The 27763-nt window shown below is 46.8% G+C and overlaps 1 protein-coding gene and 1 pseudogene across 1 annotated transcript in view; both read left to right on the top strand.

Moving 5' to 3' along the window:
* Positions 1-27763, top strand: part of LOC144497615 (uncharacterized) — a 37691-nt gene that overhangs the window by 626 nt on the left and 9302 nt on the right. The window contains exons 2-9 of the mRNA XM_078219056.1: positions 2123-2218; positions 4534-4767; positions 6988-7010; positions 7104-7219; positions 11232-11806; positions 13539-13758; positions 24421-24875; positions 27343-27438. Of these exons, the coding sequence (XP_078075182.1) occupies positions 2123-2218; positions 4534-4767; positions 6988-7010; positions 7104-7219; positions 11232-11806; positions 13539-13758; positions 24421-24875; positions 27343-27438 (1815 nt within the window). The remainder of the gene's footprint in view (positions 1-2122; positions 2219-4533; positions 4768-6987; positions 7011-7103; positions 7220-11231; positions 11807-13538; positions 13759-24420; positions 24876-27342; positions 27439-27763) is intronic.
* Positions 8409-8609, top strand: LOC144498054 (U2 spliceosomal RNA; annotated as a pseudogene).

Here is a 27763-nt window from a genome sequence, read left to right as displayed (position 1 = left end):
TTAGTCGAAACGCCATTTTGATAGAAGTTAATCAACAACTACTTATATTTATCAGGACAGATGATCAAAAGCTTGGCCAAAGAGGGAGATTTAAGGAGTGTCTCCAAGGAAGAAGAGCAAAGAAGGTTTCGAGGAAATTCCGGAGCTTGAGGCCCAGGCAGCTCCAGGCACGATTGTCAATAATGGATTAGTTTCAGAGATAGTCAAAAGGGCAGAATTAGAGAAGTGCAGATATCTCAGAGGGTTGTGAGGACTGGAGGAGATTAAAGAGATAGGGAGGGTGAGGCCATGGAGGGATTTGAAACAAGGATGAGAATGTTAAAATCAAGGTGTTGCTGGACCAGGAACCAATGTCGGTCAGTGAGCACAGGGGTTATGGGGGAATGGGATTGGCTGTGAGTGAGGAGAGGGGCAGCAGAGCTTTGGATGACTTTAAGTTTATGGAGGGTAGAATGTGGGAGAGAAGCCAGAAGAACATTAGAATTGTCAAGTCTGGGGGTAACAATGACGTGAATGAGAGATTCAGCAGCAGATGAGCTGAGACAGGGGTGGAGTCGGGAGATGTTATGGAGATGGAAACAGACGGTCTGAGTGAAGGTTTGGATTTGTGGTCAGCAGCTCAACTCAGGCCTGGAATTTAGCGGAGGCAGAATGACACCGGAGACATTTAAAAATGGTGAGAGAGAGATTCAAAACTGGGATTTCAATGGCTTTAACATCACTGAAAACCTCACTATCAACATCCTGGGGGTTACCATTGACCAGAAACTGAACGAGCCACATAAATACTGTGGCTACGAGAGCAGGTCAGTGGCTCGGAATCCTACTGAGAGTAAATTTCCCCAACTCCCCAAAGCCTGTCCAGTATCTACAAAGCACAAGTCAGGAGTGTGATGGAATACTCCCCACTTGCTGGATGAATGAAGCACCAACAACACTCAAGAAGCTCAACACCATTCAGGACACAGCGGCCCGCTCGATCAGCACCACATCCACAAACATCCACTCCCTGCCCTGAGGAAAAAGTTGCAGCCATGTGTACCATCTACAAGATGCAAGAACTCATGAAGGCTCCTTAGAGAGTACCTTTCAAACCTGTGACCAGTACTATCGAGATGGACAAGAGCAGCAGATACCTGGGAACACCATCAGCTGGAGGTTCCCCTCCAAGTCACTCACCTTCCTGACTTGGAAATATATGGCTGTTATTTCACTGTCGCTGGGTCAAAATCCTGGAACTCTCTCCCCAACAGCGCTGTTGGTGTACCTACACCTCAGGGACTACAGAGGTTCAAGAAGGCAGCTCATCACCACCTTCTCAAGGAGCAATTAGGGATGGGAAATAATTGTTGGCCTAGTCAGCGATGACCAAATCCCATAAATGAATAAAAAATTCCTTCCTCATTGCTGATTCCACCAGTTTTCTGCAGTGCAGGATAGGGTGTGAGCATTGAGTCCTCACCCTGCAGTCCTAACCTGGGCAGCTCCATTACAGGGTAGTAATGTCCTAGTCCCCAACAAATTTTATGGTGTCAGACCATGCTGGCACAGTGGTTAATACTACTGCCTCACAGCACCAGGACCTGGTTTCAATTCCTGCCTTGAGTGACTGTCTGTATGGAGTTTGCACGTTCGCCCCATGTCTGTGTGGGTTTCCTCCAGGTGCTCCGGTTTCCTCCCACACTCCAAAGATGTGCAGGTTAGGTGGATTGGCCATGCTAAATTGCCCCTTAGTGTCCAAAGATGTGCAGGTTAGGTGGATTGGCCATGCTAAATAGCTCTTTAGTGTCCAAAGATGTGCACGATGGGTGGATTGTAGATAATGCGCAGGGTTATGAGGGTGGGGCAGGGAATGGGCCTGGGTAAGATGCTCTTTCGAAGGGTCGGTGCCGACTCAATGGGCCCAATGGCCTCCTTCTGAACGGATTTTAGAGGAATAGTGAGCCATAGTTTGGACTTGGGAACTTTTTTAAAGTTTATTTCAAAATGTCTAACCCAGTAACCAGTTTTACACAGACTGCAAACTGAACATCTCCCTCAATCTGCTGAATAACAGAAGGACATTTAATTTTGTGGTATCTATTTCTGAAAATTGTACAAATTAATTGATGTTTCTGTTCAGGAGGAACTGCGAAACTCACTGAAGCCAGTCCAGGACAAGAAGGAGGAATGGAACGCTGTAAAAAGTGATTATGAGAGAACATTAACCCACATTCAGGTATTTCTGATTTTATTTTGTTCTCCATTCTGTACACACTTACAGAATTGTACTGATTTCTCTGTAATAAGAATTAGAAAGAGGCAGTGGAGTAAGTTAAAAAATAATCACAAAGATGATTCCAGAAATAAGACCTTAAACCTACTGGGAGAGATTAAACCGACTGGATCTTTTCTCTGGAAAAGACAAGCTGTGAGGTGACCTGAGTTGTTTATCATTGTGACAGGGTTTGATAATGTAGATACACGGGCGGCACGGTAGCGCAGTGGTTAGCACTGCTGCTTCACAGCTCCAGGGTCCCGGGTTCGATCCCCGGCTCGGGTCACTGTCTGTGTGGAGTTTGCACATTTTCCTCGTGTCTGCGTGGGTTTCCTCCGGGTGCTCCGGTTTCCTCCCACAGTCCAAAGATGTGCGGGTTAGGTTGATTGGCCAGGTTAAAAATTGCCCCTTAGAATCCTACAATGTGTAGGTTAGAGGGATTAGCGGGTAAATATGTGGGGGTAGGATCTGGGTGGGATTGTGGTCGGTGCAGACTCAATGGGCCGAATGGCCTCCTTCTGCACTGTCGGGTTTCTATGATTTCTATGATACAGAGAAAATGTTTCTACTTGACCTGGGATTTAAAATCCAAGAGAGAGTCACCGACAACCTAAATAGAGAAATCGATCCCCAGTTAGAGATCCCTCTATTGAATAAATGATCATCTGGTCACTTCTTATAACCAATCTTATTCACCAGATTTCACTGCATTGGTAACAGTTTTCTCCATATATAAGTTACACATACATCCCAATAAATTATTTGTTTTGGGAATTTACTGGGTAGAGTCACAGAGGTTTATAGCATGGAAACAGGCCCTTCGGCCCAACTTGTCCATGCCGCTCCATTAACCCCTAAGCTTGTCCCAATTGCCCGCATTTGGCCCATATCCCGCTCTACCCATTTTACCCATGTAACTGCCTCAACGCTTTTTAAAAGTCAAAATTGTACCCGCCTCTACTACTACCTCTGGCAGCTTGTTCCAGACACTCACCACCCTCTGTGTGAAAATATTGCCCCACTGTATCCTTTTGTATCTCTCCCCTCTCACCTTAAACCTATGCCCTCTCGTTTTAGACTCCCCTACCTTTGGGAAAAGATATTGATTATCTCGCTGATCTATACCCCCCATTATTTTATAGACCTCTATAAGCTCACCCCTCAGCCTCCTACGCCCTAGAGAAAAAAGTTCCAGTCTATCCAGCCTCTCTGTATAACTCAAACCATCATGTCCCGGTAGCATCCCAATTAATCTTTTCTGCACTTTTTCTCGTTTAATAATATTCTTTCTATAATAAGGTGACCAGAACTGTACACAGTATTCCAAGTATGGCCTTACCAATGTCTTGTACAACTTCAACAACATGTCCCAACTCCTGTATTCAATGTTCTGACCAATGAAACCAAGCATGCTGAATGCCTTCTTCACCACTCTGTCCACCTGTGACTCCACTTTCAAGGAGCTATGAACCTATACCCTTAGATCTCTTTGCTCTATAACTCTCCCCAACGCCCTACCATTAACTGAGTAAGTCCTGCCCTGGTTCCATCAACCAAAGTGCATCACCTCGCATTTATCTAATTAAACTCCATCTGCCATTCGTCAGACCACTGGCGCAGTTGATCAAGATCCCGTTGCAATCCTAAATAACCTTCTTTACTGTCCAACTATGCCACCAATCTTGGTGTCATCTGTAAACTTACTCACCATGCCTACTAATTCTCATCCAAATCATTAATATAAATGACAAATAACAGTGGACGCAGCACCAATCCCTGAGGCACACCGCTGGTCACAGGCCTCCAGTTTGAAAAACAACCCTCTGCAACCACCTTCTGTCTTCTGTCAAAAAGCCAATTTTGTATCCATTTGGCTACCTCACCCTGGATCCCAGGGTGAGATTTGACCTTATGCAACAACCTACCATGTGGTACCTTGTCAAAGGCCTTGGAAACGTCTATGTAGACAACATCAACTGCACTGCCCTCATCTATTTTCTTGGTTACCCCTTCAAAAAACTCAATCAAATTTGTGAGACATGATTTTCCACTCACAAAGCCATGCTGACTGTCCCGAATCAGTCCCTGCCTCTCTAAATGCCTGTGGATCCTGTCTCTCAAAATACCTTCGAACAACTTACCCACCACAGATGTGAGGCTCACCGGCCTGGAGCCGGTTTTCCCTATAATATTCTGATATGAACAGAACTGCTCAGGCTGAACAACCTTTTAAACATCCTCATTTGATTTTTCAATCTCACTGATATTTTCCAAAGGACCAAAGTGTAAAGACAGAGAAACAGATTAAAGCTGAATTTGAGAAACTTCACCGGTTTCTCCGTGAGGAAGAGAGGATTGTGTTGGAAGATCTGAAACTGGAGAAAGAGAAAAAGAGTCAGGAGATGAAGGAGAGGATTGAGAAGATAACGGAGGAAATCTCATCACTTTCAGTCACTGTTCAGGATATTGAACAAGAGCTGAGTGAACAGGACAACATCAAGTTTTTAACGGTAACTCTTTCTTTATTTTTCTCTCCTTCACCGTCTTGAAGAATGAGCAGGTTGTGTCATCAAAATCTAGAATATAAAACTCACTGACCAAAAATAACCCCAATCACCTGTGACATTTGGATTTCTCTGTCTCACACTAAGATCACTAACGGCTGTCTTTAACATGGAAATGACTAAATCTGGAGCTTGTTTAGAGTAATATTATAGAGGGATAGTTTCATCAAATTAAACAATGAAGAAAATCAGCTTCATACAGAGTGAGAAACCCTCAGAATGGTCAGACATTCTCCCCTGAGTGTACATTTCCAGTACAGCTGTTGGTCTGAGACTGGGAACTACAGTCCAGGATCCAGCCAGGCAGTAGCTTTGTGTTTGCAAAAATATACTTTATTCATAAAATATCTGAAAGAACATTCCAAACATTTCAAAATGACCATCACACAAAGTGCAATAATATTCAGCTTCTTGATCTACATTCTGTTAAACATTGAGCTGCTTCAACACAGTCAAAGAAACATTGCGGACATTTCAAAATGGTCCTTACAGATGGTGCAAAGGTATTGAAAGGTTGTCTACAGAGATCAAGTTGCAATCTGAGGTGCATGAATACAATTGTGATAAGTATAATATTTACTGTATACATTCAGTGACTCATTCGGCCCAAGGGGGTTCTGCTCCCCTCACTTTACTGTGGTTGAAAGGTCTTAGACAGCGACCTTCCCCACTGGGACCCTGCAGCAGCTGCCCCAAGCTTCAGTGCATCCCTCAGCACATAGTCCTGAGCTTTGGAATGTGCCAGTCTGCAACGCTCGGTTGGGGACAACTCCTTACACTAGAATCAAAGCAAAATACTGCGATACTGGAATCTGAAACAAAAACACAAAATGCTGGAAAATCTCAGCAGATTAATTGACGAAGGGTCATCTAGACTCGAAACGTTGGCTCTATTCTCTCCCCACAGATGCTGTCAGACCTGCTGAGATTTTCCAGAATTTTCTGTCCTTACACTGGAAGGCCAACAAGCTTTGGGCAGATCAAAGAGCATCTTTCACTGAGTTGATGATCCTCCAGCAGCAGCTGATGTTTGTCTCGGAGTGTGTCCCTGGGAACAGCCCGTAGAGAACAGAGTCCTGCATCACAGAACTGCTCAGGATGAACCTCGACAAAACTATCTCATCTCCCCCCACACCTTCTTTGCAAAGGCGGCAGTGCCACTTTTACAATGCTTGTCTCCTCCCTGGCTATAACTGTAATGATTTTATCCAGGAGAGAGCTCCCACAGAGTCAGATACACAGATCGGGAAAGCTTTCTCCCAGCAGTTAAATAGTTAAATGTTCAGAGAGTGTGAGGGGAGAGTCTCCACGCTGCAAACATTTAAATTAAGATCAATGTCATTTTCAGAATTCCCCAGGAATTTCAGTGACCCTCCTGAGTAGTTAGTTTTGTGAATTCTCTGCTGGGTATTGAAATGCTGGTTAATCTATTTGAACAGTGTTGGTTGAGGGATTGATGTTGACCAGGACACTGAGAGAACTCCTGTGCTTTTCTTGGAATAGTGTCTTGGGATCTTTTACCTTCACCTGAACAGACAGAAGAGAGCTCGGTTTAACATCTCAGCTGAAAGCCGCTCCCTCTGACAATGGAGTTCCCACTCAGCTGGTTGTTCATTGAGCTCAGTGTGACTCACAGCAAGTGTAGCTGACATTAGAATTCATTCTGTATGCTTCAGCTTTTCAGCTTACACAGAGTGCTCTGACACTCTATCTGTAGGATAACTACAGATAAAGATTCAAATACAAGGTTGATGAGTCCCAAGGCTGAACGTCAAACTAACATAGTTAAGTCTTTCTAGAATAGTCAGTGATTTCTATTGGATAACACTGGGAGAGATTCACAGAAACATTTGCCTCCAGGAGACACACAAATTATAAAATGAAAACATGAAAGTGAATCTCTTTAAACAATAAATTAATAGCAGTAATCGGACATTGATCAGGATTTTACAATTGGATTGTAACTCTGTGAGTTGTGTTGTGCAGTAAGATCGAGTCATTTGTAATATTGTGGAGTAACTCACAGTCCAGTGAGGACAGGAAGAGGCAGTCCCATAACTTTCTATATTTAAAATGTACTTTTCTGTGGAATCCAGTATCTTACTTCACTTTTTGTGATAAAATGTTCTCCAAACACAAACAGTAATAATTGTTCTTGTTCCACAGAAATTTCCAGATATACAGAAAAGGTAAAATTTACACTCTTGATATGATTTTTATTTCTAACATATTTCTCCCCCAGCCTGGAATGAATCAACACTGACCTTGATCTCCTGTTTCAGAATGAAGCAAACTCTCCCAGAGCCACAGAAGGTTTACCCTTTAATAAATGTGGGGAAGTACATTGGCTCACTGCAGTACAGAGTGTGGAAAAAGATGCTGACGGTGATTAATACAGGTGGGTGTGAGCTTCCTGACACCAGCTATTAAACAGCTGTCTCTATTATGAGTAGAAGGGAACGGTCTCTTTATAATAAATATAAAATTGTATTTGTAACAGATTAGATTTTACTTCAGTCAAATTTCTGTTCAAATACAGAATTGTCAGATCGTCTCTTCACAGTGACCAGCTCCACCTGCTGGACTCTCACAGTATTGGGAAGGGATATTGTTCATTCAACCTCCCTTTGTGGATCATTAATCCAGCATTCTGGTTTTCTTTTTCCTTCTTCCACAAAACTAGAGCCGTCAACATAAAGATCTCATCCCTCAGGGTGGATTCCTGCCCTGAATCCTCCCCCAGTTTCCCAAACACCCTGTACGGCACAAGTATGGGGTCCTCCCGGATAGTTGAGATGAGCTGTGAGTTTCGGGTCATCCATTCTGTTTACCTTCATGTTTTTCCCACTTAGCAATAAAGTCCATCTGGTTATTCTGACACTAGATCCTGTGATTTTTGTGTCTGACAATAGTTGGATTGGATTGTGGTGGGTCAGTAATGTAAGAGACTGGGTGTGGGTGAAAACTGTAAAATGTTTCACTGTCCAACAGCTCACTAACAGATGTCCCTCACAGGTGGAAAATCCCTTTTCCACGTCTGCTGGGACTCTGGACACATCGGCTCCCGGTCACAAGTGACCGTTTGTTTCCTGCAGAAACTTCACTGAAACTGATGTCAGTGGCTGCAGCTTCCAGATAAAAGTCCTTGTTGGGGTCCACAGCTCCCAGAGCTGGGCCAGTCTGCAAGCCCATTTTCAGTTTAATGAAAGCCTTTTCACATTTGTCATCCCAGTCCCAATACTCCCTGTTCCACCAGGGAAGCTACTGCCTTTTCCAGGTATTTCTCCACTTCCTGAGGGAAAGTGTATTGTTTTTATGGTTGGGACATGGGCTCTCCCTCTATCCTGACTTCTCCCCCAGTCACTCATCCACAATCATGTTTGTGAACAGTGGAGAATTCCCTATTTTCTTCTCCTGCAGTCCGACACATTTCCCGTGTCCGAGTTTTTAAAAAATAGGATCCTATTGATGTTGTAACCCGTGTCTCTCTGTGATGTGGAGGAATAACCAACACCTCACCCGCTATCCATTCCATCCCACAAACAGTTATTCTGCATGTTTACCACCAGGTTATGAGGCAACATCCAATCGCTTCTCGGCCTTTTGGCTAAGATCAAGTGTAGTATGGATTGGATGCTGCACTTGGTCGAGGTCATTGGGTTACACTGAAGCTTCATATTCATGTGAAGCAATTTTTAAAAGTGGCATCTGGACCTTTTGGCTAAGATGCAAATGAGATCAAGCCTTGGAGGAGGAAGTGCTGGTCCTCCTCCAATCAGCTTGGCTCATGTAGATCAGGCCCAGGACAGGGTGATTTTGGTCGCTCGCCCTGTCTTGCCAGCCTGGATCGGAAATGTCTCAACTTGTTGAGACTCTGAATTGGACTTGATTTGATTGAATTGGAAAAGTATTTTTAAATTTTTTTTTAAAGCATCCAATCGCTTCTCGGCCTTTTGGCTAAGATCAAGTGTGGTCTGCTGATTTTTTAAAATACTTTTCCAATTCAATCAAATCAAATCCAATTCAAAGTCTCAACAAGTTGAGACATTTCCGATGCAGGCTGACAAGACAGGGTGAGCGACCAAACCACCCTGTCCTGGGCCTGATCTACATGAGCCAAGCTGATTGGAGAAGGGGGAGGTTCCTCCTCCAAGACCCGAGCCCACCCGCACCCCAGCCAAAAGGCCGAGATGCCGCCCCCAAAAACTGCCTCACATGAAGCCCCAATGCAACCCAATGACCTCAACCAAGTGCAGCATCCAATCCACACCACACCCGATCCCAGCCAAAAGGCTGAGAAGTGTGGTCTGCTGATGCTGCACTTGGTTGGGGTCATTGGGTTGCATTTAAGCCTCATTTTCATATGAAGCAAGTTTTAAAAGCGGCATCTCAGCTTTTTGGCTAAGATGCAAATGAGATCAAGCCTTGGTGGAGGAGGACTTGCACCTACTCCAATCAGCTTGGCTCATGTAGATCAGGCCCAAGACAGGTGTGAAGGCCCTGTCTTGTCAGCCTGGATCGGAAATGTCTCAACTTGTTGAGACTCTGAATTGGACTTGATTTGATTGAATTGGAATAAAAAAAAATTTTTAAACGCCCAATCTGAACCAGTAAAATCTGATGTATGTACATGGTTCAAGTACTGAAATGTAATTAATGTAATGTCGTGTAAATAAGCATCGTATTGTACTGTAAAAATGATTATTTTTTTGCATTGTTTGTAATTTTTGGATCTGTCGTTTTGCAATGGTTTATTTGAGAGTTTTTTTAATGAATAAAGTATATTTTGAAATTTAAAAAAACATCCAATCTGAACCTAAGACTCCCATCCCAGCTTGGTCCCATCTCACTAAAACACACGAACACTTTGTCTGGACAGGGTCCCACCTTAAAACTTAAGGGTTTGTGGATATCGCTCCATCCCCTGTATCACCTGCAAATCTTCCCAATACAATGGATCCTCCTGTAGATCAACTATCTGTAACCCCCACGACATGCTTGGGCTTGCAAAATCTCACTAACTGTCCTGGCTTGAGACAATTTACACCTCTTTAACCTGTGCTTAACCCACTCTCCACTCGCATTATCTGTACCTGTAAAGACCTGATTACCTGATTCCAACCATTATCTTGGAATTGAGTCTGTGCCTATATGTCCCCTCTTTGTGAACCCAACTCTTCACTCATCTGATGAAGGAGCAGCGCTCCGAAAGCTTGTGCTGCCAAATAAACCTGTTGGACTTTAACCTGGTGTTGTGAGAATTCTTACAAGATCACAGGAGAGGGTGAATCTACTCCCGTGTTGGACACTCCTGTGTCTACTCCCTTTCTTTCCCTCCACGATAATATCTACACATTGTGTATCACACTCATCATACCTGAGTGGACAAGGATACTCAGGCTGGGTACAGCCACTTCCTGCTGAATTTCCCGGGACACCCTCTCCCTGGGCCACATGGACCTGACCCTGGGGAGTGTTTTCGTGCTGACACCATTTCATTCATCTGCGGAATTTCTGGAAACTCGGGGTGTTTGGCTCGGGTGTCTCTTGACTCCGAGTCCCCTGACTCTGGCCCTTCATTGGTTTCCTCCACTCTCGGGCAAACTGTCCACTTCCCCCACAATTGAGACAGGTCGGGATGATCTGCTTTTCCCCAGGTTTAAAGCGCTTCCCCTCTCGCTGCCACCTCCGTGGGGCCCCGTCATCAGTGACTGGAGTTGGCCTCCGCTGTACAAGGGGAGCCACAGGTTTTGGTGGGTCAGCGGCTTCTAACAGGGGCTGCCGGACTGTCCGGTTTCTAACTCACTATCCCTCAAACTGAGGAACACTCACTTCTCCAACCAGCCCCGGGGACACGGCACAGACTAAACCACCATTGACTTGACTCTCTCACTCTTTAATCCGTCTCTTGTATTCAGCACGGCCCAAGTGTGGCTGCTTGTTTCTGTAACAACCTGATGTTGCCCTTTCTCTGTCTCTGTCTCTGTTCCAGTGTTTTTACAGTTGTCCCGCGCTCTTGTCCCCGCCCCCCAGTCGGCCCCGCCCCCATCTTGGCCCCGCCTCCCCATCCTGTCCCCGCCCCTCCCACGGTGGCGACGCCACCCCCCTCACCAACAGCCTGGCCCCGCCCCCCGGCCTGGCCCCGCCCCCTCCCCCAGCCTGGCCCCGCCCCCCTCCCCCCGCCTGTCTCCATTTCTCTCTCTGCAACGGGGTTTCCACAGCCTCACTGCAGGGTGTGGTGTCCGGGTAAAACCTTCCCCCGGGCAGTGTCTTCCCCTGTGCGCTGTTTAAACTCTTCCCCGGGGATGAATTTCTCATTCTGGATCATTGCTGATTTTCCCAATCACTAACCGGCTGTGAAAGTTACAGTGAGAGTGACTAACATTTTATCCGTGTCCATCTGTTCCCAGCTCCAGTCACCTTCGACCCTAATACAGCCCATCCTGTCCTTCTCCTGTCTGAGGACCTGAGCACCGTGAGACACACCGGGAAACGGCAGCAGCTCCCCGACAATCCGGAGAGATTTGATCGCTGTCCCTGTGTCCTGGGATCAGAGGGATTCACATCAGGAAAACATTCCTGGGAGGTGGAGGTGGGAAACAAGATGAAGTGGGATGTGGGTGTGGCCAAGGAATCCATCAATAGGAAGGGGATAATCACCCGGACTCCAGATAACGGATTCTGGACAATGGCACTGAGAGACGGGAATAAATACTGGGCTTGTGAAGAATCACCAAAATGCCTAAAGCTGAGTGTGAATCCGAGAAAGATTCGAGTCTGTCTGGATTATGAGGGAGGGAAGGTGTCCTTTTATAACTCGGATAACAAGTCCCATATCTACACTTTCACTGGTACATTCACTGAGAAACTCTATCCTTTCTTCAGTCCATGTAACACTGATGGGGGTAAAAACACAGAACCCCTGAAAATCTGTCCCCGGACAGTAACAATCCAGGAGGATGAGGGTTTTATCCCTTCATCCAAATAAAGACTGTTTCTTGTAGGTGGGGGTGGGGTGGGGGGTTTGTTCCTCTGTAGAAGAGGGGTTGGTGTCCTTCGCGGATCCTGCCACTCTCCCATTATCACACACTGTCAGTGGGGATCGTCCATTCCTCGGGAGGGTGAGACGGATCCCTCTGGTCCGGCCTGTACCTCCCGGGGATGTATGAGGATCCCTGCCTGAGGGAGGGCCGGAGGATCCACTTGGTATAATCCAGTCACTCGTCACCAAGTCGGACACACTGGAGGCTGGGACGGGCGAGGTCGATGAGGCTGAGCCCACCTGGCCACGGGCTGATGTCCCCCAGGACCTGCTCAACCTGGTCGAGGATTCAATTAAACAGACCCCACACACTGGGTCACTGGGTGGTGGAGGGGAGGCCCCACACACTGGGTCACTGGGTGGGGGAGGGGAAAACCACACACACTGGGTCACTGGGTGGGGGAGGGGAGGGCCCCACACACTGGGTCACTGGGTGGGAGGGCCCCACACACTGGGTCACTGGGTGGGGGAGGAGAAGGCCCCACACACTGGCTCAATGTTGGGGGAGGTGGGGATGGGGGGAAGGCCCCCATTCTCCATCTCTGATTTTAAACCCGGGGTCACTTGTTCTGGAGATAGAGCGTTTCCCTGAGTCACCGTGTGACCTGGTGCCTGAGGTGGAGCTGGGCCCTGAACCACAGTCACCCTCTGACCCAGAACCTACAGAGCAGCCCAGGGAGGGGCCCTCTGCTCTCGATCCTGGGGGTGGGATGGTGACAGAGGCAGAGCCGGCTGGGGTGAGGGGGGGTGGTCACTGACAGTGAGAATACAGAGGAGGACTGGGACTCAGTGGAGGGCACCGGGGAGGATTTAGAGTCCATCGTCAGTGGGGGACTCCCCCTCATCTCCCTCAGGGAATTCCGGGAATTCCTGGCTGACAGCTCGTGACAAACTCCAGCTGATCCTCGACCGATGGTTGGAGCTGACGTCTCACAGAAGGTTCACATCCTCTGTCGGGAGTCTGTGAGGGGTTCGATGAGGGGACAGAAGGCCATGGTTCAGGGGTGGGAGCAGGAGGTGCTCGACCTGGAGTTCACTCTGAGTTGAGGACTGAGGGGGAATAGTACCCATACTAATAATTATAGAAGAGAATAGTAGCCATATTAATAACTGTGTCCAGTGAAAGTGTTGAACCACAAAAAAGCCTGCACACAGTTTAACAGCAGAGACATGCATATCAGGATAGTAAGCTGCTATTGCCAGGCAAAGGCCGAGTGTCTGAGTTACAGACCTTTCATATAAACAGAAGGGGAGGAAGATGCCTTCGTCTGGGAGAGGACATTGAAGCAGACATTTAGAATGGGAGGATTGATTTGTGTTCTTACATTCAGACACAGCTGGGGTGTCCAAAGATAGTTGGAACAATAACCTGCAATCAAAACCTAATGTTGATTGGATATTACAATTAAGCAAGTGTAAGGTGATTGTGATTTGTTTCAATATCTGTACCTTATGAATGATGTAACCTTAATCAATAACAGTGAGTGGATAGAGATAACTCCTGTACATTTATTGGTCTATGCTAATTACTTGTAATCAAATTTGAAACTATACCTGCTTGTGTATTTCTAAATTCTGAACTCTGACTGGCCTTAATGGTCTAAAGAGGGTCCTGTAGCTCTAGTCTTCAATAAATCATTTTGAACCACTCTGTGACTTTATCTGGCTATTTGAGGGGAACGGTGATTATAACTACATTAACGAGCAAAGCATCCTAGAAGCCCCACAGCAAGGACCGGCCCTGTGGAAGGTGTACGGAGAGAAGAAGGGCGCTCTGAGGGAGCAGCAGATTATCGAGTTCTGTCGTTTGTTTGTGGGATCACAGATCCGGTTCCTTCAGGACCTGGACCGTGTCTCCCCCATCTTCTACACACTGGAAAAAAGACAGCGACTCCGTAAGCAGCTCCTGGGGCTGCTGCACGATGCGGATCCCTGGTCTTGAATCGGAGAGTATCAGTGTCCAGACCCCAGCCTACTCCCGAACTCTCTTCTCTCTGAATCAGTCCAGTGATGATGCTGACAGAGGTTTGTGGGAGGATCTGTTGAAGGTCAGCACAGAGGGTGCTGAGTGACTCGATTTTCCCCTTAGCCTGACTGAGCCGACCAGTGTCCCTGACCGGCTCTGGAGGGGCAAGTCCCTGGGGCTGGACAAGCTGACCATAGAGCAGGTTCTGGGATGTCCTGGGGGGTGGGCGGGGAGACTACACACGGGTCCTGAGGGAAAATCCAGTGACCGGGGAAATGTTCCTCTCCATCATTGTCCTGCTACCCAAGAGGCGGGATCTGCTCCTGTTTATGAAGTGGCGCCCAGTCTCCCTCCTCAGCACGGTCTACAGGATCTTTGTCAGGACCATCTCTGCCCACCTTGGCACCGTGTTGGCCCACAGGATCCACCCTGACCAATCCCACCTGGATCAGGAGAAAGAGTTTGACGGTGGATCACCAATATTGTGGACATCAGATTCAGGGCCCATTTTGTTGGCTACTCCAGCTCCTGTCCATGGTTCCGGAGTGTCTGATTGAGGGTAAATCCCCTCTCTGCCATTCCACTCTGCCCGGAGGGGTTTCCTGTACGGGCTGCTCTTGCACAGCTTCCACTCCCTCGATCTCATCGCCCATCCAGACACTCTGTGGCGTTCTGACCTGTTGTCCGGAGGAGGCAGGGTCTCCCAGTGGGATGCTGTCCATGTGGGATCCTCCTTCTGTCCATCGGGGATTTGGGGTGAAGGGTGTTACACACAGCAGTCCCGTGCAATGGAGAGTGAAATCAATTCACTGATTCCCAGGCTGCCTGTAATTTCTGTAACCTGGAGGAGTCTGTGTTTAATATTTCTATCGAGTGTGAGAGATTCCAGCTCCTCTTCCATTCTCTGAAGGGGCTGCTGCTCAATTTCTGGCTGCACTTCAGCCCCACGCTCCTGATCTTTGAGCACACGGTGCTGAGGAGAGCGGGCAGAGGATCTCCTTATTGGTCTGTTCCTGGGCCTGGTAAAGGTGACCATTAACAGGAGTGGGCAGTGGGCAGTCAAGGGGATCATTTGGTGTAACTGCCTGCCTCTCTTCCATAGCTACATCTGTGTCGAGGTGTCCCTCAAGGATGAGGTGCACACATATCCACTGGCACACTTGAGATCTTTCATGAGCAAAGAGTGGGGGTGGAGGCAGGGTAGGGGCGTGAGGGAGGAGGGGGAGATGGAGGAGGTGGATGTGGAGGGGTGGTGGCTCACTCAACAGTACCTCTGGTAAAAGAAATCTAATTTGAATTTTAAAGTTTCTTTTAAATTTTGGATCTTTGCTCCAGTGGGTTATTCCTGCCTCGTTCAAATGGGGCACTTCATTGTTTAGATTTGTTCAAAAGAGGAATAAATAGACACAGACTGAAACTGTCGTTGTTGGGTTCGGAGGTACATGCTTTTAATGTGTAATTCTGTAAATAAATGCAGATAAAAGTGTGTAAAGATTGGCTCCAGTTCTATCCTTCACCACTGTCTTTCTGGAATGTCACTCTTTGGAGGAGAGCGACAGTGAATCCTCCACACAAGAAGCTTTGGTTGGACAGAGTCTCACCCGGCATCACTGATTGGTTCAAAGGGGATGTTTCACTTTGACATTATTTATCGAGCCGACATTTCCATTCCATTCCCAATCTTTTATCGCTGCTCTGTCTTTCTACTGTCACCGAGCCTGGGCTGATTTTAGAATAAACTCAGGCAAAATAGTTTGAAATGTTAAGATTGGCCTCAGACTCTGAATCTTTAATTTAAAAGCAGTTCAAAGTTATTTCCAAATCTGGGTGCACAATCTTAAACTGAAATTAATAAACTCAATCAGTCACATTTTACTGTGTTATAACTCAAAGTATCAGTTTTTATTTGATATTACAAGGCCAGGAGTCCACGAAATACATACATGAGCACTGCTGGATAAAGAGACATGTTGCTAGGAAAGTGTTTCTCTGGAGTAAAGGGAAATACAGTGTCATCAGGGAGGAAATTAGACGGGCAAATTGGAAGGAGGCATTCTTGGGGAAAAGTACCGAAGGAAAGTGGAGGATTTTCAAGGAATGTTTGTCTGGAGCTCTGCATGACAACGTTCCGATGAGACAGGGGGGTGTTGGTAGGGTACGGTGACCGTGGTGCACGAAGGTTGTGATGAACCTGGTGAATAAGAAAAGAGAGGCGTACAGAAGGTTCAGAGAGCTAGGAGGTGTTAAGGATTTAGAGGAGTATACGGGATGTAGGAAGGAGCTTAAGAAGGAAATTAGGAGAGCGAGAAGGGGTCATGAGAAGACCTTGGCGGGTAAGATTAAGGAGAATCCCAAGGCTTTCTACAAATATGTCAAGAGTAAAGGGATGAGATGGGAAGGCATAGGACCCTTAAAAGGTGAAGGGGGAAAAGTTTGTGCGGAACCGTTAGAAATGGCGGAGGTGCTTAATGAATACTTTACCTCGGTATTCACGGTGGAAAGGGATCTGGGTGGTTGTATTGCTGGTTTGCGGTGGACAGAAAGGATCGAGCATGTGGACATAAAGAGAGAGGATGTGTTGGAACTATTGAATGGCATCAAGGTTGGTAAGTCGCCGGGACCGGATGGGATGTACCCCAGGTTACTGTGGGAGGCGAGGGAGGAGATTGCGGAGCCTTTGGCGATGATCTTTGCATCGTCGATGGAGACGGGAGAGGTTCCGGAGGATTGGAGGATTGCAGATGTGGTCCCTATATTCAAGAAAGGGAACAGGGACAGCCCGGGAAATTACCGACCGGTGAGTCTAACCTCAGTGGTTGGTAAGTTGATGGAGAGGATCCTGAGAGACAGGATTTATGATCATCTAGAGAAGTTTAGTATGATCAAAAGTAGTCAGCACGGCTTTGTCAAGGGCAGGTCGTGCCTTACGAGCCTGGTTGAGTTCTTTGAAAATGTGACCAAACACATTGACGAAGGAAGAGCGGTGGATGTGGTCTATATGGACTTCAGCAAGGCGTTCGATAAGGTCCCCCATGCAAGACTTCTTGAGAAAGTGAGAGGGCATGGGATCCAAGGGGCTGTTGCCTTGTGGATCCAGAACTGGCTTGCCTGCAGAAGGCAGAGAGTGGCTGTGGAGGGGTCTTTCTCTGCGTGGAGGTCAGTGACCAGTGGAGTGCCCCAGGGATCTGTTCTGGGACCCTTGCTGTTTGTCATTTTCATAAATGACCTGGATGAGGAAGTGGAGGGATGGGTTGGTAAGTTTGCTGACGACACCAAGGTAGGTGGTGTTGTGGATAGTTTGGAGGGATGTCAGAAGTTGCAGCGAGACATAGATAGAATGCAAGACTGGGCGGAGAAGTGGCAGATGGACTTCAACCCGGATAAGTGTGTAGTGATCCATTTTGGCAGATCCAATGGGATGAAGCAGCAGTATAATATGAAGGGTACCATTCTTAGCAGTGTAGAGGATCAGAAGGACCTTGGGGTCCGGGTCCATAGGACTCTTAAATCGGCCTCGCAGGTGGAGGATGCGGTCAAGAAGGCGTACGGCGTACTAGCCTTCATTAATCGAGGGATTGAGTTTAGGAGTCGGGAGATAATGCTGCAGCTTTATAGGACCCTGGTTAGACCCCACTTGGAGTACTGCGCGCAGTTCTGGTCACCTCATTACAGGAAAGATGTTGAAGCCATTGAAAGGGTGCAGAGGAGATTTACAAGGATGTTGCCTGGATTGGGGGGCATGCCTTATGAGGATAGGTTGAGGGAGCTTGGTCTCTTCTCCCTGGAGAGACGAAGGATGAGAGGTGACCTGATAGAGGTTTACAAGATGTTGAGAGGTCTGGATAGGGTAGACTCTCAGAGGCTATTTCCAAGGGCTGAAATGGTTGCTACGAGAGAACACAGGTTTAAGGTGCTGGGGGGGGGTAGGTACAGAGGAGATGTCAGGGGTAAGTTTTTCACTCAGAGGGTGGTGGGTGAGTGGAATCGGCTGACGTCGGTGGTGGTGGAGGCAAACTCGTTGGGGTCTTTTAAGAGACTTCTGGATGAGTACATGGGATTTAATGGGATTGAGGGCTATAGATAGACCTAGAGGTAGGGATATGATCGGCGCAACTTGTGGGCCGAAGGGCCTGTTTGTGCTGTGGCTTTCTATGTTCTATGTTCTATGTTAAAACTCTCCATCTTGGCTCATCAGGACAAATGCAAGAATACCAAATTTCTGAAGTGAACAACAATTTGTACTGCATGAGAAAAAGGGTGCTAAGTGGTTGGCAAAGGGACTCTGATTGGTTGAGGCTTTGCCATGGAGAATGCACCAGGGAAGTTACAGTTTTTGCTCAAATTCAAAACAGGCAAGTGTCTTAACATTCTTGTGTCTGTCCTGATGAGTGCAAAATGAAAAACTTTGACAGCACGTCTCTCTTTTGAGCAATGGTCAAGTTCTGTATTACCAAACGACTATTTAAATACACACAGACCCAGAGAAAACAATTTTCTATTTCAAATAGAAGTTAAATATTGAGATCAGCCTCAGGCCCTTTTCAGGCGCAAGGCTGATCTCGCCGGATATCTGGTGCCAGAAGATTTGCGAGATGCAAAAATTCAGACATGAACACGATTGCTTCTTGCGTGACCTTACAGGCTTGCCCCGCCCATCGACTGGCGGGACGAGTTGGTAAGTTTTCCCCCAATGTTTCTACTTCCAGGTAGGTGTCATAGAGAGTCATAGAGGTTTACAGCATGGGAACTTGTGGGAGAATTTGATCATCGGGGCCATAAGTACAAGAAACTTACAGAATATACTAATAAATCCAACAACAAAATCAGGAGCTATTTAATTTCTCAGAGTGGTTCGAGTGTGCAACTCACTATATAGTTTCACTGACTCCCTATAGATGAGCTCAGACAGAATATAACAAACTAGTGATCCCATCACAAGAGGAATGTCAAAACTGTCTCCCAAAAACGCTGTTGTGCCATGAATAAAATGCTGGTTGTCACACCGTTGTTTGGATTTTCAGGTCACCAGAATTCCTGGTATAAATCGGTGATGGAAAGCTAAACATAACATTTAAGAAGTGAAAGGCCCACTTCTTAGTTCGACTGTTTATTGATTAATTGGACGATTAAGGTAACTGGAGATTTCATTGCACTCTTGAGCTGCTTCTGAACTTGGACTGAGTTACCCAATGTATAATGTGTTTGTGCAGCAACTTAACTTCCACAGCCTGCCCATTCAAGGGTATATAAAGAAGCATTGTAATCTGCAGAATTTGTTCCTGTAATACTATAACATAAGAAATGTACAACATTTATCAACCAGTGAAGTATGAAGCTTCCGGATCTGGTGAATCAACGATGAGGAGCCAGGAAGCAGAAATTCAGAATCTGGGGATGAAATTCGAATTGGAAATGCAGTTAATAGAGTTCATTGGCCACAGGATCTCTGGCAGAATTTGAGTGTGAAATGATTTTTTTTACAATCATTTTTCTGTATTTTTGTGTGAATCCAACCCAACCACGAGTTTTATCTAGTCTTGGATTATTTTATCAAATATCTCCCTTTTTTGAACTGTACTGACCTGAAGTGGTCTGATGAATTTAATCAATTATTATTCAATGGTTCAATTCCTCTCCTCATGGATCTTTTTCCTGTCTCTCGTCTCCCAGTTCTTATTCACTGGTTCATTCTGCTCCGACTGTCCCACAACACACACAACTTCTTTCTAACTGAGCTCAGACCTGTGCTCCACTTGTCCATTTGTCAGTTTGCCTCTCTCTCGTCAGGATTCTAGTAAACCCGAGTTGAGTTAGCCTCTACTTTCTACTTTTATTGCAGCAAGACATTTCATAAGTCACACATACAAGCAGAGTCAACATGGTTTTATTGGTCTTCAATGCAAGGGGATGGAGGATAAAAACCCGCATCCGACGTCAGAGCAGCCTTCTCGAAGGTCAACCCATGGAAAGTGACTGCCCCGGATGGGGTATGATGTGGAGATGCTGGTGTTGGACTGGGGTAGGAACAGTAAGAAGTCTCACAACACCAGGTTCAAGTCCAACAGGTTGATTTGGCAGCACAAGCTATCGGAGTGCTGCCCCTTCATCAGGTGAGTGGGAGTTGTGTTCACAAACAGAGCATATACAGACACAAACTCAATTTACAAGATAATGGTTGGAATGTGAGTCTTTAAAGGTAATCAAGTCTTAAAGGTACAGACAATGTGAATGGAGAGAGGGCCAAGCACAAGTTAGAGAGGTGTGTATTGTCTCAGTTAGTGAGATTTTGCAAGCTCAGGCGTCATGGGGGTGACAGATAGTGTGACATGAACCCAAGACGAGGTACCCAGACGAGCACTCAGATCCTGCGCAGACCAGTTGGCGGGGTTTTCGCAGACATCTTCAACCTTTTGTTACACCTATCTGCTTCAAGAAGACAACCATCATTCCTGTAGCAAAGAAAAGCCAGGCAGCTTAATGACTATCGCCCTGTGGCTGTGACATCCATCATGAAGTGCTGAGAGAGGTTAGTCATGGCATGAATCAATTCTGGCCCCCCAGATTGCCTGGATCCACTCGAGTTCACCTTCTGCCGCAACAGATCCACAGCGATGCCATCTCCCTGGCCCTGCACTCAACCCTAGATAACAAAGACACCTATGTCAAACTCCTATTTATTGACTGCAGCTCAGCCTTCAACACATTATTCCTACGAAGCTCATCTCCAAACTCCGTGGCCTGGGGCTCGGTTCCTCCTTCTGCGACTGGATTCTGAACTTCCTAACCCACAGACCGCAATCAGTAAGGATAGGCAACAACACCACCTCCATGACCATCCTCAACACCGATGTCCCACAAGGCTGTGTTCTCAGCCTCAGGACAGCTCGGCAGGGGTTCCTCATGATAGTGTCCTCGGCCCAACCAACTTCAGCTGCTTCACCATCGCTGCGCTGATAATTACTGCACAGTGTTCAGTTTCATTTGTAACCCCATAGATACTGAAACGGTCTGTGTCCGTATGCAGCAAGGCCTGGGCTGATGGGAGCAAATATCTTCCGTGTCACACAAGTTCCAGGCAGGAATCATCTCCAACACGAGAGAATCTAACCATCCCCTCTTGTCTTTCAATCACAGTACAATCACTGAAACTTCCACTGTCAATATCTTGGAGGTTACTATTGACCAGAAACTGAACTGGCCCAGCAGTGGTGACAGGATAAGATCAGAGACTGGCAATTCACCAAGGCACGTTTGACAACATTAGGACAGCAAATATCTCAGTTCCTTGACATCACTGCAGGGGTTCTTCAGGATAGTGGGCTGGACAGCGATGTGTACTGTCTACAAGATGCACGGCAGGAACTCACCAATTCCAAACTCACCCTCATTACAATCTTGAGGCCCTATTTTACCATTTGGAATCTAAGTGCAGAATCCGGGCATCAAATAGATCCGCGCCTGGAATCCTCTTTCCAGCGCGCCCACACGCGTTTTGCCGGCTCCGGTCCGATTCGCGCTGTGGGCGGGGTTTAGCACTGGCGGACCGATCGGAGCTCTGAACTGCGCATGCGCAGTTCGAAAAAAATCTGACAGAGCGCGCCCAGGCGCGAAAGAAAAAAAAAGCAGAAAGCGGAGAGAGCGTCTCTCTGACGGTCATCTTCGGGGGGTGGGGTGGGGGGTGGAAGGAGGGGGAGGCAGGACCCAGATCATCCTCTGGTCGGGTGGTACACTACCAGCCACAGATTACTCTTCCCTGCAGGGGCAAGAGAGCGGGAGAGATGGCTGTGGCTGGTAGTGTACCAGTGATGGTGCATCCCTTTACAGGCCCAGCTTGGTCCTTCTCCAGTGTCTCCTCGTGGAGTTGTACTGATCCTGTAGCCGGTTTCCATGCGGATCCACTGTGGAATCGGCCGGTTCTGCTTCATCTTCTTAGCGAGGAATCGCTTCATCCTGAAGGTTTTGTGGGATGGCACGGCCGCACGTCCACTCCGGGAGGATTCGTCCCTACGGTGGGGAGGAGGGATCGGCCGCAGACTGGCAGTGGATGCCCCGCGACCAGAGGACGATCTGCGTCCCACCCCCCATCCCCCGCTCCTCCCCCCCCTCCCCCCCCCCTCTCCCCTCCGACCTGCTCAACTAGAGGATGACCTGGGTCAGAGAGCCGTTGCAGTCTCTGACCCCGCTCTTCGGAAGCTGCAGCGACGACTTCAGACTTTATTTTGCAGGTCGGTAACAGCGCGGACGCGGATCGGGCCAGAAGACGGTAAAGTGGGATTTGGTGGTAGAGTTGGGCGCGCGGTTCATGAAGTCGATTTAAATGCATATAAATCATCGGGCCGCCCGATTCGGGCACGGGCTGGACCCGCGCCTGAATCGGGTGTCGGTAAACCCACGATCTGCTCGGAATCGGGTGCAGATCGCAGTATAGGCCCGACACCCAACTTTACCGCGGTTTCGCGCCCAAAAACAGGCGCGAAGTTTTGGTAAAATCGGGCCCTTGAAGGTAAAAAGTACCAAATGACCCCCCCCATCCTTTGAGGGGAGAGCTCACTGATGGTGATGTAACCTGACAATCACCACAACATAGGCGAGGGGCTAGGATGAGAAGGCGGGCCTTCATAAATAGCCTCAACGGGTATGGGAATTGAACCCGTGCTGTTGGCATTACTCTGCACCACGAACCAGCTGTCCAGCCAACTGAGCTAACTGACCTCCAATTATCTTGGCCTTATCCCCAGTAAGAGCAACAGATACCTGTTAAAACTATCACCTCGAGGTTCCTCAAGGTCTCCTGCAATTCAAAGAACAAAGAACAAAGAATATTACAGCACAGGAACAGGCCCTTCAGCCCTCCAAGCCTGTACCGACCATGCTGCCCAACTTAACTGAAACCCCCTACTGTTCCGGGGACCATATCCCTCTATTCCCATCCTATTCATGTACTTGTCCAGATGCCCCTTAAAAGTCACGACCGTATCCGCTTCCACAACCTCCCCCGGCAACGAGTTCCAGGCACCCACTACTCTCTGTGTAAAAAATCTGCCTCATACATCTCCTTTAAACCTTGCCTCTCGCACCTTAAACCTATGCCCCCTAGTAATTGACTCTTCCACCCTGGGAAAAAGCTTCTGACTATCCACTCTGCCCATGCCTCTCATAATCTTGTAGACTTCTATCAGGTCTCCCCTCAACCTCCGTCGTTCCAGTGAGAACAAACAAAGTTTCTCCAACCTCTCCTCATAGCTAATGCCCTCCATACCAGGCAACATCCTGGTTAATCTTTTCTGTACCCTCTCCAAAGCCTCCACATCCTTCTGGTAGTGTGGCGACCAGAATTGAACACTATATTCCAAGTGCGGCCTATCTAAGGTTCTATAAAGCTGCAACATGACTTGCCAATTTTTAAACTCAATACCCCGGCCGATGAAGGCATGTATGCCGTATGCCATCTTGACTACCTTCTCCACCTGCATTGCTACTTTCAGTGACCTGTGTACCTGTACACCCAGATCCCTTTGCCTATCAATACTCTTAAGGGTTCTGCCATTTACTGTATATTTCCTTTCTGTATTAGCACTTCCAAAATGCATTCCCTCACATTTGTCCGGATTAAACTCCATCTTCCATCTCTCCGCCCAAGTCTCCAGCTGATCTATATCCTGCAGTATCCTCTGATGGTCCTCATCGCTATCCGCAAATCCACCAACCTTTGTGTCGCCTGCAAACTTACTAATCAATCCAGTTACATTTTCCTCCAAATCATTTATACATATTACAAACAGCAAAGGTCCCAGCACTGATCCCTGAGGAACACCACTTGTCACAGCCCTCCATTCAGAAATGCACCCTTCCACTGCCACCCTCTGTCTTCTTTGACCGAGCCAGTTTTGTATCCACCTTGCCAGCTCACCTCATGCGACTTCACCTTCTGCACCAGTCTGCCATGAGGGATCTTGTCAAAGGCCTTACTGAAGTCCATGTAGACAACATCCACTGCCCTACCCTCATCAATCATCTTCGTCGCTTCCTCGAAAAACTCAATCAAGTTCGTGACACACGACCACACGTTCACAAAACCATGTTGCCTCTCATTGATACGTCCACTTATTCCCACTTAATTCCTTTAGAATTTATATCTTATATTTAATATTGTCTTTCCACGTTCTTCCTACATCCTGTAGGAACCTTCCACTCACTTCTCAGAGTCCATTTTTGAGCCTTCTGTAACCACACAACACCAAGAAAGTGACTCATTGTATTATAAACCTTTGATCTTTTGCTCCATAGTGAAAGGAATTCATTGTCTTCTTGACACAGCAATAATTTACACTCTTTCCTGCTCTGAACATAAGTCTGTGAGAAGTTTAAATTAATTCTGTCCAGATTAGCTGTTCTGTCTTTGTTCTTTATGAGAATAGAATAATAATATATCGACATTTTTACAGGAACAGAGACAGAGCGAGGTCTGTCAGGGTGGCAGAATCCCTGAATAATATTAGTGAACAAATCTTGTTTACCTTCAGTCAATTTATATTGCTCATTTTCCCCACCCCTTTCTGGGTGTGGTTTATAATGCTGCTGTGGGAATCAGGAAATGAAACTGAAAGTAATTCACTGAATGCTGATCACCATTTTACTCAGAGCACAGAACAAGGTGATCAGTCTGTCGAGATGGAAGATGAACTTTGTTGTTCTGTTTGTCATGATCTGTATAAAAATCCTGTCTTACTTGACTGTGATCACAACTTCTGTCGATCCTGTATAACCCAGTACTGGGAGAAAGCTGTCACTGCCTCCTGTCCCATCTGTAGAAAAGAGACTTCCTCCAGGGATCTGAGACCCAACCGCACTCTCTCCAACATCGTGGAACTGTTTGTGAAGAGTGATAAAGGTGACAAAATGCAGCAGGAATGCAGCCGTCACCAGGAGAAGCTGAAATTATTTTGTAAAACTGACAATCAGCCCATCTGTGTCATTTGTCAGACTTCAAAAAATCATCAAAACCACGAGATGCTGCCAGTGGAAGAAGCTGCTGAAGAGTTTAAGGTGAGGAGATCCTGTGTAAAATAAAACACAGGAACAGATAACAGAATCCTCAACAGGGAACAGTCATAGATTTGGGTTTGAGCGTCTCTCAGTATTTATTATTTAATTACTCAGTCTTTAGATGAACTGCCATGTGTATCACTGCTTCAGAAAGCAGGGACAGAGGGTGAAGGAGTTTCATTTTAGTCTAAACGCCATTTTGATAGAAGTTAATCAACAACTACTTATATTTATCAGGACAGATGATCAAAAGCTTGGCCAAAGAGGTAGATTTAAGGAGTGTCTCCAAGGGAGAAAAGTGAAGAAGGTTTCGAGGAAATTCCGGATCTTGAGGCCCAGGCAGCTCCAGGCACGATTGTCAATAATGGATTAGTTTCAGAGATAGTCAAAAGGGCAGAATTAGAGAAGTGCAGATATCTCAGAGGGTTGTGAGGACTGGAGGAGATTAAAGAGATAGGGAGGGTGAGGCCATGGAGGGATTTGAAACAAGGATGAGAATGTTAAAATCAAGGTGTTGCTGGACCAGGAACCAGTGTCGGTCAGTGAGCACAGGGGTTATGGGGGAATGGGATTGGCTGTGAGTGAGGAGGGGGGCAGCAGAGCTTTGGATGACTTTAAGTTTATGGAGGGTAGAATGTGGGAGAGGAGCCAGAAGAACATTAGAATTGTCAAGTCTGGAGGTAACAATGACGTGAATGAGAGATTCAGCAGCAGATGAGCTGAGACAGGGGTGGAGTCGGGAGATGTTATGGAGATGGAAACAGACGGTCTTAGTGAAGGTTTGGATTTGTGGTCAGCAGCTCAACTCAGGCCTGGAATTTAGCGGAGGCAGAATGACACCGGAGACATTTAAAAATGGTGAGAGAGAGATTCAAAACTGGGATTTCAATGGCTTTAACATCACTGAAAACCTCACTATCAACATCCTGAGGGTCACCATTGACCAGAAACTGAACGAGTCACATAAATACTGTGGCTACCAGAGCAGGTCAGTGGCTCGGAATCCTACTGAGAGTAAATTACCCCGACTCCCCAAAGCCTGTCCAGAATCTACAAAACACAAGTCAGGAGTGTGATGGAATACTCCCCACTTGCTGGATGAATGAAGCACCAACAACACTCAAGAAGCTCAACACCATTCAGGACACAGCAGCCCTCTCGATCGGCACCACATCCACAAACATCCACTCCCTGCCCTGAGGAAAAAGTTGCAGCCATGTGTACCATTTACAAGATGCAAGAACACACTCAGGCTCCTTAGACAGCACCTTCCAAACCTGTGACCAGTACCATCTAGATGGACAAGAGCAGCAGATACCTGGGAACACCATCAGCTGGAGGTTCCCCTCCAAGTCACTCACCTTCCTGACTTGGAAATATATGGCTGTTATTTCACTGTCGCTGGATCAAAATTCTGGAACTCTCTCCCCAACAGCGCTGTTGGTGTACCTACACCTCAGGGACTACAGAGGTTCAAGAAGGCAGCTCACCGCCACCTTCTCAAGGAGCAATTAGGGATGGGAAATAATTGCTGGCCTAGTCAGCGATGTCCAAATCCCATAAATGAATAAAAAATGTCTGCCTCATTGCTGATTCCACCAGTTTTCTGCAGTGCAGGATAGGGTGTGAGCATTGAGTCCTCACCCTGCAGTCCTAACCTGGGCAGCTCCATTACAGGGTAGTAATGTCCTAGTCCCCAACAATTTTTATGGTGTCAGACCACGGTGGCACAGTGGTTAGCAATACTGCCTCACAGCACCAGGACCTGGGTTCAATTCCTGCTTTGGTGACGATCTGTGTGGAGTTTGCACGTTCTTGCCGTGTCCGCGTGGGTTTCCTCCGGATGCTCCGGTTTCCTCCCACACTCCAAAGATGTGCAGGTTAGGTGGATTGGCCATGCTAAATTACCCCTTAGTGTCTAAAGGTGTGCAGGTTAGGTGGATTGGCCATGCTAAATTGTCCCTTAGTGTCCAAAGATGTGCAGGTTAGGTGGATTGGCCATGCTAAATTACCCCTTAGTGTCTAAAGGTGTGCAGGTTAGGTGGATTGGCCATGCTAAATTGTCCCTTAGTGTCCAAAAATGTGCAGGTTAGGTGGATTGGCCATGCTAAATAGCTCTTTAGTGTCCAAAGATGTGCACGATGGGTGGATTGTAGATAATGCGCAGGGTTATGAGGGTGGGGCAGGGAATGGGCCTGGGTAAGATGCTCTTTCGAAGGGTCGGTGCCAACTCAATGGGCCCAATGGCCTCCTTCTGAACGGATTTTAGAGGAATAGTGAGCCATAGTTTGGACTTGGGAACTTTTTGAAAGTTTATTTCAAAATGTCGAACCCAGTAACCTGAACACCAGTTTTACACAGACTGCAAACTGAACATCTCCCTCAATCTGCTGAATAACAGAAGGACATTTAATTTTGTGGTATCTATTTCTGAAAATTGCAGAAATTAATTGATGTTTCTGTTCAGGAGGAACTGCGAAACTCACTGAAGCCAGTCCAGGACAAGAAGGAGGAATGGAACACTGTAAAAAGTGATTGTGAGAGAACATTAACCCACATTCAGGTATTTCTGATTTTATTTTGTTCTCCATTCTGTACACACTTACAGAATTGTACTGATTTCTCTGTAATAAGAATTAGAAAGAGGCAGTGGAGTAAGTTAAAAAATAACCACAAAGATGATTCCAGAAATAAGACCTTAAACCTACTGGGAGAGATTAAACCGACTGGATCTTTTCTCTGGAAAAGACAAGCTGTGAGGTGACCTGAGTTGTTTATCATTGTGACAGGGTTTGATAATGTAGATACAGAGAAAATGTTTCTACTTGACCTGGGATTTAAAATCCAAGAGAGAGTCACCGATAAGCTAAATAGAGAAATCGATCCCC

Source organism: Mustelus asterias, chromosome 8 (genome assembly GCF_964213995.1).
Source record: "Mustelus asterias chromosome 8, sMusAst1.hap1.1, whole genome shotgun sequence".
Classification (NCBI taxonomy): Eukaryota; Metazoa; Chordata; class Chondrichthyes; order Carcharhiniformes; family Triakidae; genus Mustelus; species Mustelus asterias.
This window is presented reverse-complemented; position numbering and strand designations above follow the sequence as displayed.